The sequence below is a fragment of the Coregonus clupeaformis genome, chromosome 30 (assembly GCF_020615455.1).
Source record: "Coregonus clupeaformis isolate EN_2021a chromosome 30, ASM2061545v1, whole genome shotgun sequence".
Lineage (NCBI taxonomy): Eukaryota > Metazoa > Chordata > Actinopteri > Salmoniformes > Salmonidae > Coregonus > Coregonus clupeaformis.
Window position 1 is genome coordinate 42,349,114 of NC_059221.1, and position 14,804 is coordinate 42,363,917.

At 39.0% G+C, this 14,804-nt stretch overlaps 1 protein-coding gene across 5 annotated transcripts in view; it reads left to right on the forward strand.

Moving 5' to 3' along the window:
* Positions 1-8,043: 8,043 nt before the first annotated feature.
* Positions 8,044-14,804, forward strand: part of LOC121546181 (transcription factor E3-like) — a 31,129-nt gene continuing 24,368 nt past the window's right edge. For 4 of the 5 annotated variants that reach the window (XM_045209578.1, XM_045209580.1, XM_045209579.1 and 1 more), the window contains exon 1: positions 8,044-8,571. In XM_045209578.1, coding sequence (XP_045065513.1) covers positions 8,423-8,571 — 149 coding nt within the window. In that variant the 5' untranslated portion in view covers positions 8,044-8,422. Of the gene's footprint in view, positions 8,572-12,439; positions 13,238-14,804 lie in introns of those variants that run through there. The other variant, XM_045209582.1, reaches the window with a different exon arrangement.

The following is a 14,804-nucleotide window of genomic DNA, read 5'->3' on the forward strand; positions in this document are numbered from 1 at the left end:
ACATTTATTCCATTTGTCATCAGTAGGACCTACATCAAAACAACATTTATTCCATGTGTCATCAGTAGGACCTACATAAAAACAACATTTATTCCATGTGTCATCAGTAGGACCTACATAAAAACAACATTTATTCCATTTGTCATCAGTAGGACCTACATAAAAACAACATTTATTCCATGTGTCATCAGTAGGACCTACATAAAAACAACATTTATTCCATGTGTCATCAGTAGGACCTACATAAAAACAACATTTATTCCATTTGTCATCAGTAGGACCTACATCAAAACAACATTTATTCCATGTGTCATCAGTAGGACCTACATAAAAACAACATTTATTCCATTTGTCATCAGTAGGACCTACATCATAAACAACATTTATTCCATGTGTCATCAGTAGGACCTACATAAAAACAACATTTATTCCATGTGTCATCAGTAGGACCTACATAAAAACAACATTTATTCCATGTGTCATCAGTAGGACCTACATAAAACAACATTTATTCCATGTGTCATCAGTAGGACCTACATAAAAACAACATTTATTCCATTTGTCATCAGTAGGACCTACATAAAAACAACATTTATTCCATGTGTCATCAGTAGGACCTACATAAAAACAACATTTATTCCATGTGTCATCAGTAGGACCTACATAAAAACAACATTTATTCCATGTGTCATCAGTAGGACCTACATAAAAACAACATTTATTCCATGTGTCATCAGTAGGACCTACATAAAAACAACATTTATTCCATGTGTCATCAGTAGGACCTACATAAAAACAACATTTATTCCATGTGTCATCAGTAGGACCTACATAAAAACAACATTTATTCCATTTGTCATCAGTAGGACCTACATCATAACAACATTTATTCCATGTGTCATCAGTAGGACCTACATAAAAACAACATTTATTCCATGTGTCATCAGTAGGACCTACATAAAAACAACATTTATTCCATGTGTCATCAGTAGGACCTACATCAAAAACAACATTTATTCCATGTGTCATCAGTAGGACCTACATAAAAACAACATTTATTCCATTTGTCATCAGTAGGACCTACATAAAAACAACATTTATTCCATTTGTCATCAGTAGGACCTACATAAAAACAACATTTATTCCATGTGTCATCAGTAGGACCTACATAAAAACAACATTTATTCCATTTGTCATCAGTAGGACCTACATCATAACAACATTTATTCCATGTGTCATCAGTAGGACCTACATAAAAACAACATTTATTCCATGTGTCATCAGTAGGACCTACATAAAAACAACATTTATTCCATTTGTCATCAGTAGGACCTACATAAAAACAACATTTATTCCATGTCATCAGTAGGACCTACATAAAAACAACATTTATTCCATGTGTCATCAGTAGGACCTACATAAAAACAACATTTATTCCATTTGTCATCAGTAGGACCTACATAAAAACAACATTTATTCCATTTGTCATCAGTAGGACCTACATAAAAACAACATTTATTCCATGTGTCATCAGTAGGACCTACATAAAAACAACATTTATTCCATTTGTCATCAGTAGGACCTACATAAAAACAACATTTATTCCATGTGTCATCAGTAGGACCTACATAAAAACAACATTTATTCCATGTGTCATCAGTAGGACCTACATAAAAACAACATTTATTCCATTTGTCATCAGTAGGACCTACATAAAAACAACATTTATTCCATGTGTCATCAGTAGGACCTACATAAAAACAACATTTATTCCATGTGTCATCAGTAGGACCTACATAAAACAACATTTATTCCATGTGTCATCAGTAGGACCTACATAAAAACAACATTTATTCCATTTGTCATCAGTAGGACCTACATAAAAACAACATTTATTCCATGTGTCATCAGTAGGACCTACATAAAAACAACATTTATTCCATGTGTCATCAGTAGGACCTACATAAAAACAACATTTATTCCATTTGTCATCAGTAGGACCTACATAAAAACAACATTTATTCCATTTGTCATCAGTAGGACCTACATAAAAACAACATTTATTCCATGTGTCATCAGTAGGACCTATATAAAAAACAACATTTATTCCATTTGTCATCAGTAGGACCTACATCAAAACAACATTTATTCCATTTGTCATCAGTAGCACCTACATAAAAACAACATTTATTCCATGTGTCATCAGTAGGACCTACATAAAAACAACATTTATTCCATTTGTCATCAGTAGGACCTACATAAAAACAACATTTATTCCATGTGTCATCAGTTGGACCTACATAAAAACAACATTTATTCCATGTGTCATCAGTAGGACCTACATAAAAACAACATTTATTCCATTTGTCATCAGTAGGACCTACATAAAAACAACATTTATTCCATTTGTCATCAGTAGGACCTACATAAAAACAACATTTATTCCATGTGTCATCAGTAGGACCTACATAAAAACAACATTTATTCCATGTGTCATCAGTAGGACCTACATCATAACAACATTTATTCCATGTGTCATCAGTAGGACCTACATAAAAACAACATTTATTCCATGTGTCATCAGTAGGACCTACATAAAAACAACATTTATTCCATTTGTCATCAGTAGGACCTACATCAAAACAACATTTATTCCATTTGTCATCCGTAGCACCTACATAAAAACAACATTTATTCCATGTGTCATCAGTAGGACCTACATAAAAACAACATTTATTCCATTTGTCATCAGTAGGACCTACATCATAACAACATTTATTCCATTTGTCATCAGTAGGACCTACATAAAAACAACATTTATTCCATGTGTCATCAGTAGGACCTACATAAAAACAACATTTATTCCATTTGTCATCAGTTGGACCTACATAAAAACAACATTTATTCCATGTGTCATCAGTAGGACCTACATAAAAACAACATTTATTCCATGTGTCATCAGTAGGACCTACATAAAAACAACATTTATTCCATGTGTCATCAGTTGGACCTACATAAAAACAACATTTATTCCATGTGTCATCAGTAGGACCTACATAAAAACAACATTTATTCCATTTGTCATCAGTAGGACCTACATAAAAACAACATTTATTCCATGTGTCATCAGTTGGACCTACATAAAAACAACATTTATTCCATGTGTCATCAGTAGGACCTATATAAAAACAACATTTATTCCATTTGTCATCAGTAGGACCTACATAAAAACAACATTTATTCCATTTGTCATCCGTAGCACCTACATAAAAACAACATACAAAATTCATGTGTCATCAGTAGGACCTATATAAAAACAACATTTATTCCATTTGTCATCAGTAGGACCTACATCAAAACAACATTTATTCCATTTGTCATCCGTAGCACCTACATAAAAACAACATTTATTCCATGTGTCATCAGTAGGACCTACATAAAAACAACATTTATTCCATTTGTCATCAGTAGGACCTACATAAAAACAACATTTATTCCATGTGTCATCAGTTGGATCTACATAAAAACAACATTTATTCCATGTGTCATCAGTAGGACCTACATAAAAACAACATTTATTCCATTTGTCATCAGTAGGACCTACATAAAAACAACATTTATTCCATTTGTCATCAGTAGGACCTACATCATAACAACATTTATTCCATGTGTCATCAGTAGGACCTACATAAAAACAACATTTATTCCATGTGTCATCAGTAGGACCTACATAAAAACAACATTTATTCCATGTGTCATCAGTAGGACCTACATCATAACTACATTTATTCCATGTGTCATCAGTAGGACCTACATAAAAACAACATTTATTCCATGTGTCATCAGTAGGACCTACATAAAAACAACATTTATTCCATTTGTCATCAGTAGGACCTACATCATAACAACATTTATTCCATTTGTCATCAGTAGGACCTACATAAAAACAACATTTATTCCATGTGTCATCAGTAGGACCTACATAAAAACAACATTTATTCCATTTGTCATCAGTAGGACCTACATCATAACAACATTTATTCCATGTGTCATCAGTAGGACCTACATAAAAACAACATTTATTCCATGTGTTATCAGTAGGACCTACATAAAAACAACATTTATTCCATTTGTCATCAGTAGGACCTACATCATAACAACATTTATTCCATTTGTCATCAGTAGGACCTACATCATAACAGCAGCAGTAAATAATAATATGCCATTTAGCAGACGCTTTTATCCAAAGCGACTTAGTTATGTGTGCATAATTTTTTTTGTGTATGGGTGGTCCTGGGGATCGAACCCACTACCTTGCCGTTACAAGCGCCGTGCTCTACCAGCTGAGCTACAGAGGACCACAAATAAGAGGACAAGCTTCCTGCCATCCAGGACCTATATAATAGGCGATGTCAGAGGAAGGCCCAATAAATTGTCAAAGACTCCAGTCACCCAAGTCATAGACTGTTCTCTCTGCTACCGCACGGCAAGCGGTACCGGAGCACCAAGTCTAGGTCCAAAACGCTGCTGAACAATTACAGTTTTTTACAATCACTTTGGCACTAATTTCAGAACCTTGACATCATTTTTCAAAACTCTAGACACAAAACTCAAAACGGTCATCACTTGTAACACAGGCTGTCCAATGTTCAAAACATTGCATTGTGCATTCATATCTTGAAAGAAATCTTGCACTTGTACAATCATTGGTTCAAAAAACAAATTTATTTTGAAAAACCAATGAAACGTTAATTTAGATCACCCACACACAAGCAACCGATAGTTTCACTGTGTCATTGTTGGTACAATCATTAAATATTGTAGTACAAAATAGGTGATACATGTTTCATTATGGTACTACATGTAAATACATCCCTGTAAAAGTACTGCAGTAGTAGAGAGAATACTACAGACACAGTGGAATCATTGAACAAAATCTGAAATATATTGCTGAAAAACAATACAGTACTGTAAAACATCAAATGCAGTGTTCCTCAACTTGCTTGCTTGTACTGTAAAAAGCTAAACATAGGAGTGATTACTGTACTTCTACATTTTCATCAACTCTGTCTTGTGGATTTGGCCACAGGTTCTCATCTACATCACAATGGATGTTTTCATTAGTCAAACATCTTGGAAAAAACCTTTGGGCATGGCGAATCCAGGCCCGACACTGGTCTGCCGTGATGTCATTGCATGCGTCATCCATGGCCTGGAGAAGAGTGACTTGTTCATGAGGGCGCCGATCATAAACCTTCCATCTCCATGTGGAGAAAAATTCCTCAATCAGGTTAAGGAAAGGAGAGTATGGGGGTAAATACTGGGTGGTAAATTGTGCATGGGCCTGAAACCATGCTTGCACCATATGAGCATGGTGGAACCTGACATTATCCCACACAATGACATAGGTCACGCCATCGGCTCTACAGACCTGATCGAGCTCATCAAGGAAGGTTACAAGGAGAGCTGCATTATATGATCCAATACGAGGTCTGCGTCCCACCACACCATCTTCTGTTATAGCCGCACACATGGTAATGTTGGCCCCACGTTGTCCAGGTACTTGGATGGTTGCCCGCTGGCCAATGAAATTCCGACCTCTCCTCCTTGTCTTGGCCAGGTTAAAGCCTGCCTCATCCAAATATATGAATTTGTGATGGTTGTCATCAGCATCCAGCTCCATCACCCTCTAAAAATACATTTTGGAAAGAGATTTACTGATTACTGTACAATGTAGAATTATTAGGGTATTTTATTACAACAGCCATCTTGAAACTGAACATACCTGAACATACTCAGTCCTCATTTGCTTCTCTCTGTCTGCATTTATTTCAAAAGGCACATGGTATAGTTGTTTTAAAGACACCTGGTGCCTTTCCAGCATGCGTGCAATAGTCGGCAAACTTATGGATTCCACATTGTTAAACATGTCTTCATTGTCCAAGATATGCTGGCGAATTTCTGTAAGGCGAATATCATTTCTGGCCCGAACCAAATCGACTACAGCCTGCTCTTGTTGGTCAGTCAGAATTTTGCCTCTGCCTCCCCTATTTGGCTTAGTCTCAATTCTACAGGGAACATGGGGCGGCGCACAATTGGCCAAGCGTCGTCCAGGGTAGGGGAGGGAATGGCCGGCAGGGAAGTAGCTCAGTTGGTAGAGCATGACGTTTGCAATGCCAGGGTTGTGGGTTTGATTCCCACGGGGGGCCTGTATAAAAAAATAATGTGTGCACTCACTAACTGTAAGTCGCTCTGGATAAGAGCGTCTGCTAAATGACTTAAATGTAAACATTACAGTAAGAAGACACTTGGTCACATCACCTACTCTGTGATACACATTGGTATGCAGTCATTTGACATTTGAGAGTAGCATAATGTTTAGTGCATGCTGACGACTTACCGGTTCTCATTGCGGAAAGTTCTGATTATTGAGGCCACGGTTGACCTTCTGAGGTTTGGTTGTATCATTGTAGCCGCCTCAGTCATTGTCATGCCATGATTTATGACATGGTCTACAACTATTGCTCGGATTTCATTGGTCACTCTTTGCTGTTGCTGCCGCTGTCTTGGTCCGTGGCCTTGTCCTCTACCACGTTCCCCCCACACCTCTCAAACGAGGCCCACGACCACCTCTCAGAAGGGGTGCTTGTCCTCTGCCATTCCTTTGACCAACACGTCTTCCTCGTCTTCCTCCCACTACTGCTTGACCTCTATTGTGACCTGGATCACCTGCCGGCTCCATGTTACAGTACGTATATCGCTATGTTGTTGCAAGTGGATCCCAATCAATTCTTTATATACTCGTTCCACAATGTGAACTCAATCATCAGTAACGAGTTGGCAGAATTGGACAAGCAATTACAAGGGCCTGCATTCATACAGTGCAGTATTGTCAATACTGTAAATAGTCTGAAAAGGTGGTACATAGGACCATAGAAACGGTGTCTGATAAAGAATGATGATGAAATATTACATCCCATAGATAATGTAGTCTAATTGCTTCATGCTCCACGCTAATTGGTGACAATGAATCTCGTTATCTTGAAACTTTCATGATCTTAACATGGAATATTGTTTGTCTGTTTCCATACAACTATGAATTAAGAGTAATGCAACAGTTACTTATCATTTTGAGCAGTTGTATCACTTGATAGTTGGATAATTGTAATGAAATGAATAGACACTCATCTGAAATGTAATGTGTGAATTGCCTTTTGAAATAGTAGTACTTTGATGTTAAGTTGTGTCATATTGAACAGGTGATTTTTGTTAAATGAACAAATGATCTTAGTTTTATGTGTATTGTATCCAAGCAATTGAAAAAAGTGTTAGAGTTTTGAAAAATGTGCATTTTGATCACTTTGGTTGTGAGTTTTGTGTCTAGAGTTTTGAAAAATGACGTCAAGGTTCTGAAATTAGTGCCAAAGTGATTGTAAAAAACTGTAATCAAATGGCCACCCGGACTATTTGCATTGTCCCCACCCCACCCCACCCCACCCCACCCCACCCCCTCTTTTACACTGCTGCTACTCGCTGTTTATTATCTATGCATAGTCACTTTACACCTACCTACATGTACAAATTACCTCGACTAACCTGTACCCCCGCACATTGACTCGGTACCGGTACCCCCTGTATATAGCCTCGTTATTGTTATTTTATTGTGTTACTTTTTTTTATTTTTACTTTAGTTCATTTAGTAAATATTTTCTTAAATATATTTTCTTAAAACTGCATTGTTGGTTAAGGGCTTGTAAGTAAGCATTTCACGGTAAGGTCTACACCTGTTGTATTCGGCGCGTGTGAATTTTTTTTTTGATTTGACTTGATTTGATTTCGCTTCTGGTTCAGCTTTGTGACTAGAGGATGAAATATTTGGTAAGTGAAAAACAACCTCTAGACTGCCCTATGTCATTTCTTGGTTCTCTTTAAGCAATCCTATTGGCTGAAGAACACTTTAGCCCTGCCCACCAGGCCCGTTCATTGGACCCCTGGCTTGTCCGTCAAAGCTCGAACGCTCCTTCGTTCAGGGTTGACGGAAAAAGCTATACGGACACTACTAACCTGCAAGCCGATATTTAATTTTAGAATTTGTTAAAATTAGGTTAAGGTTAGAGTTAGGGTAAGGGTTAGGGTTAAGGTAAGAATCGTTTTACAGGTCAGCAGTGTCCTTATAGCCTCTCCAAGATTGACGTCATCGAGGATTTCCCCTACTTTCACTCCACTTCCCGTAATAGAAGGGTTAGCGGAATGATTTGATCACGACTCCCCCCAAGTCGAGCCCGCTGCTACACGGAACGAATACTTCTCATTCATTGCGGTGTTTGCGTGGTGATAGTCTCTCTCTCTCTCTCTGGATAGAAGCAGCAGCCCTGCTAAGCTACTATCTTTGTAGCAACTCAGGAACCGACTTGGTAGAGAAATGTCTACCTTTAACCAGGGGCAGAACAGCGAGGAAACGGGAACATTTGATTCATATCAAAATCACATTCTGTTACAGCGAGCGCCTCACGAGCAACCGCAGACTGTGTTCGTCATTCTAGACACGGCCGAAACTCTGAATTTGATTAGGTGAGTCAAAGATACAGCTATATAGGGAACAACTATTCTATTCAGTTGGATATAGTGTTCCCATCCACTGGTCTACTCATAAAACCAGAAGAACTTGAAGAAAGGCACTACTGGGGCATTTTGACCTAATATTTGTTGAGTAAATGTGCTGTCATGGCATCACTCTCTCAGACAGAAAGCTCTCTGTCTAAGCAGGGTAATTAAAACAAACACACACACACACACACACACACACACACAGGGGTCGCTAATTCTGCTGAGACGTGTAGGGTGAGTCATCACCTTCAGCATTGGGCTTATCTGTTATCTACTAGACAGCATGCCATGTATCTGTGATGGAATGACATGCTATCATCACAACTGAGTCATGGGAGGGAGGGAGGGAGGGAAGGAAGGAAGGAGGAGGGAGAGGGGGGGGGGATGTGTGTGTATACCAACTAGCTACCTTGAACTGAAATGAAAAGCCAAAGTGCATTTGATTCCACAGCTATTAAGTTATTATAGTTTAAACTGACCTACTAAACTGTTCATGTTATAGTTTAAACTGACCTACTAAACTGTTCATGTTATAGTTTAAACTGACCTACTAAACTTGGGATTGAATATATTGTATTTTGTAACACTTTCCACATGTCCACATGTTGTTGTATAAAAAGGGAAGTTGCATAATGCTGAGTGATTTGAATTATGATGATTTACTTTACTGGACTATAACTTTCGGTGTAATCCAGTGAACTGTAACACTTCTTGAAAGTAACCCAATCTGTATTTCATGTTTTGAATGGGGTTTTAAATCCCTGGCTGGCTGTCATAACATAGGATCCATGGCTGGCTGTTCATACTCTCTCCTCCTGGTTGTGTGTGTGTGTGTGTCTGCCATGCGTGTGGACCTTGTATCTGGGTGGAAATGACTCAGCAGAAATCTCCCCCTCAGCTCTCAGATCCTTTTTATGGCTTCCTGTAGGATACATTCCAAATGGCACCCTATTTCCTTTATAGTGCACTACTTTTGATGGTCCCTGATTTAAAGTAGTGCACTATATAGGGAATAGGGTGCCATTTGGGACTTATCCTACAGCCTGGTCTGGGATGAATGTAGAGCTGCTGAGGGGTTGTTATTTAGCACTGTCTGACCAACAAAATGAAAACACAACTCCCCAATAACATGTTGGGTGGACTATTCCTACTAGAACGTTACACTTACAGCATGTTGAGTGGACTATTCCTACTAGAACGTTACACTTACAGCATGTTGAGTGGACTATTCCTACTAGAACATTACACTTACAGCATGTTGAGTGGACTATTCCTACTAGAATGTTACACTTACAGCATGTTGAGTGGACTATTCCTACTAGAACGTTACACTTACAGCATGTTGAGTGGACTATTCCTACTAGAACATTACACTTACAGCATGTTGAGTGGACTATTCCTACTAGAATGTTACACTTACAGCATGTTGAGTGGACTATTCCTACTAGAACATTACACTTACAGCATGTTGAGTGGACTATTCCTACTAGAACATTACACTTACAGCATGTTGAGTGGACTATTCCTACTAGAATGTTACACTTACAGCATGTTGAGTGGACTATTCCTACTAGAATGTTACACTTACAGCATGTTGAGTGGACTATTCCTTCTAGAATGTTACACTTACAGCATGTTGAGTGGACTATTCCTACTAGAATGTTACACTTACAGCATGTTGAGTGGACTATTCCTACTAGAATGTTACACTTACAGCATGTTGAGTGGACTATTCCTACTAGAACGTTACACTTACAGCATGTTGAGTGGACTATTCCTACTAGAATGTTACACTTACAGCATGTTGAGTGGACTATTCCTACTAGAACATTACACTTACAGCATGTTGAGTGGACTATTCCTACTAGAACATTACACTTACAGCATGTTGAGTGGACTATTCCTACTAGAATGTTACACTTACAGCATGTTGAGTGGACTATTCCTACTAGAATGTTACACTTACAGCATGTTGAGTGGACTATTCCTACTAGAACATTACACTTACAGCATGTTGAGTGGACTATTCCTACTAGAACGTTACACTTACAGCATGTTGAGTGGACTATTCCTACTAGAACATTACACTTACAGCATGTTGAGTGGACTATTCCTACTAGAACATTACACTTACAGCATGTTGAGTGGACTATTCCTACTAGAACATTACACTTACAGCATGTTGAGTGGACTATTCCTACTAGAATGTTACACTTACAGCATGTTGAGTGGACTATTCCTACTAGAACATTACACTTACAGCATGTTGAGTGGACTATTCCTACTAGAACATTACACTTACAGCATGTTGAGTGGACTATTCCTACTAGAATGTTACACTTACAGCATGTTGAGTGGACTATTCCTACTAGAACGTTACACTTACAGCATGTTGAGTGGACTATTCCTACTAGAACATTACACTTACAGCATGTTGAGTGGACTATTCCTACTAGAACATTACACTTACAGCATGTTGAGTGGACTATTCCTACTAGAATGTTACACTTACAGCATGTTGAGTGGACTATTCCTACTAGAATGTTACACTTACAGCATGTTGAGTGGACTATTCCTACTAGAACATTACACTTACAGCATGTTGAGTGGACTATTCCTACTAGAATGTTACACTTACAGCATGTTGAGTGGACTATTCCTATTAGAATGTTACACTTACAGCATGTTGAGTGGACTATTCCTACTAGAATGTTACACTTACAGCATGTTGAGTGGACTATTCCTACTAGAACATTACACTTACAGCATGTTGAGTGGACTATTCCTACTAGAATGTTACACTTACAGCATGTTGAGTGGACTATTCCTACTAGAATGTTACACTTACAGCATGTTGAGTGGACTATTCCTACTAGAACATTACACTTACAGCATGTTGAGTGGACTATTCCTACTTCCTTTACTTTATTTTATCCCTTTGGAATGTTGACTGCAGTCTACTGTACTCGTGTTAACTGTCGTCTACTGTACTCGTGTTGACTGTAGTCTACTGTACTCGTGTTGACTGTACTCGTGTTGACCGTAGTCTACTGTACTCGTGTTGACTGTCGTCTACTGTACTAATGTTGACTGTAGTCTACTGTATTCGTGTTGACTGTAGTCTACTGTACTCGTGTTGACTGTATTCTACTGTACTCGTGTTGACCGTAGTCTACTGTACTCGTGTTGACTGTCTTCTACTGTACTCGTGTTGACTGTAGTCTACTGTACTCGTGTTGACTGTGGTCTACTGTACTCGTGTTGACTGTGGTCTACTGTACTCGTGTTGACTGTAATCTACTGAACTCGTGTTGACTGTAGTCTACTGTACTCGTGTTGACTGTAGTCTACTGTACTCGTGTTGACTGTGGTCTACTGTACTCGTGTTGACTGTGGTCTACTGTACTCGTGTTGACTGTGGTCTACTGTACTCGTGTTGACTGTAGTCTACTGTACTCGTGTTGACTGTAGTCTACTGTACTTGTGTTGACTGTAGTCTACTGTACTAGCAGCTGGTTAACACATTGTTGTTTCTCTTTCTCTAATGCCTGTAGGCCTATTGTTTTTGTTGTAGCATTTTATATAATGGTACAGATTAGAGACATAGCTAAATGACCAGGTTGGTACAGATTAGAGACATAGCTAAATGACCAGGTTGGTACAGATTAGAGACATAGAGGCATTTCATAGAGTAGGCGTTTCCTAATGGAAATATGCAAATATATGCTAGAACGCGCCAATAGGATCTCGCTAGCTCGTGCTTGGCTCTGCCCACTATGACTCATTTGTTCCCATTTGAAACGACAGGCTGTGGTCTATCTCGGTTTAGTTATAAAAATCTTTGACTCTAGTCTCCATTTGGTAGGATTTCGCTAAGGCTAGGCTATTTGGATGAGAACATGTTATAATGTTTAATCTGCCGCGGTGTCTAATAACAGTAATATTGATGCAATGTTTCCCCTGCCTACTGTGCTGTTACAATGTTTACACTACACTGTTCTCCCGTCCACACTACTGTTAGGCTCCAATACTACACTGTTCTCCCGTCCACACTACTGTTAGGCTCCAATACTACACTGTTCTCCCGTCCACACTACTGTTAGGCTCCAATACTACACTGTTTCATTTGACAGAAAGGTTGTGCGCGACTACTCCAGGTAGTAATGGGTTTAGTTCACAAGCTTCCTATTTTTAGCAACTCTACGGATGCCTCTCTCTCTCTCTCTCTCTCTCTCTGGCTGTAGCCTGAGCAACTAACACGACGTAACAAGGCAATTTCTTAGGATACAAAGGCCATTCTTACATTTTATTGTCAAACGGTCGTTTGATCGCTGAGGCAAAACAAATTTTTTTATGGACCCTAGTTGAATGTTGATGAGGTTTTATATAAATGATCTCGGTTTAACCGGTGAGCGGAGAAGTAGGCTACGTCCTCCTCTTTATGATGACAACATGGCTTCCTATTCTACAACATTTTTGACAAACTCAATCGCGTTTTTCTATTCGTCATTGATTTATGCATAAACCTAATTGTGAGACTGGAATATTTTCCCACCAATTTATGGAATTCCATTGCTCGGTTTCAGTTATTTTTCTCCCGAAGGCAACGGGACTATTTATTCATTTATTGGTGAGTTGGATATATGATTGTTTTCGGATCATGATAATAGTCATAAAGACTAATATGCTCATGTTTGGTTCTGTCGTCGCGTCTGTGGTAATTGTAGAACGAGGCATCTTGGCGGGGCTTCTGTGTTTACATTCTGTGGATGTCTGCTTGGCATCCGGGGTGTGTGTTCCCTCAGCCTAGGCTACTGACGAGACCTGATGAACAAAAATATAAATGCAACAATTCCAAGATTTTACTGAATTACAGTTAGGAAAAAAGTCAATTGAAATAAATTCATAAGGCCCCAATGTATTGATTTTACATGACTGGGCAGGGGCGCAGCCATGGGTCGGCCTGGGAGGGCATAGGCCCACCCACTGGGGAGCCAGGCCCAGCCAATCATAATTCGTTTTTCCCCACAAAAGGGCTTTATTACAGACAGAAATACTCCTCAGTTTCATCCGCTGTCCGGGTGGCTGGTCTCAGACGATCCCGCAGGTGAAAGAAGCCGGATGTGGAGGTCCTGGGCTGGCGTAGTTACTTGTGGTCTGTTGGTTTTAGTCCAGTTGGACATACTGCCAAATTCTCTAAAACGACATTGGCCTCCAAATTAAACATTAAATTCTCTGTCAACAGCTCTGGTGGACATTGCTGCAGTAAGCATGCCATTTGCGTGCTCCTTAAAAACTTGAGACATCTGTGGCATTGTGTTGTGTGACAGAACAGCACATTTTAGAATGGCCTTTTATTGTCCCCAGCACAAGGTGCACCTGTGTAATGATCATGCTGATTAATCAGCTTCTTGATATGCCACACCTGTCAGGTGGATGGATTATTTTGGCAAAGGAGAAATGCTCACTAACTGATGTAAAAATAATTGTGCACAAAATGAGAGAAATAAGCTTTTTGTGCATGTGGAACATTTCTGGGATCTTTTATTTCAGCTCATGAAACACTTTACATGTTGCATTTATATTTTTGTTCAGTTTATACAGTGCATTTGGAAAGTATTCATACCCCTTGACTTTTTCCACATTTTGTTACGTTACAGCCTTATTATAAAATGTATTACATTGTTTTTTTCCTTCAATCTACACACAATACCCCATAATGACAAAGCAAAAACAGTTACAAAAAAAATGTGTTATTTAGAATAAAAACCTGAAATATCACATTTACATAAGTATTCAGACCCTTTACTCAGTACTTTGTTGAAGCACCTTTGGCAGCGATTACAGCCTCTAGTCTTCTTGGGTATGACGTTACAAGCTTGGCACACCTGTATTTGGGGAGTTTCTCCCATTCTTCTCTGCAGATCCTCTCAAGCTCTGTCAGGTTGGATGGGGATCGTCGCTACACAGCTATTTTCAGGTCTCTCCAGAGATGTTCGATTGGGTTCAACTCCGAGCTCTGGCTAGGCCACTCAAGGACCTTCAGGGATTTGTCCCGAAAGCCACTCCTGCGTTGTCTTGGCTGTGTGCTTAGGATCGTTGTCCTGTTGGAAGGTGAACCTTTGCCCCAGTCTGAGGTCCTGAGTGCTCTGGAGCAGGTTTTCATCAAGGATCTCTCTGTACTTCATCTTTCCCTC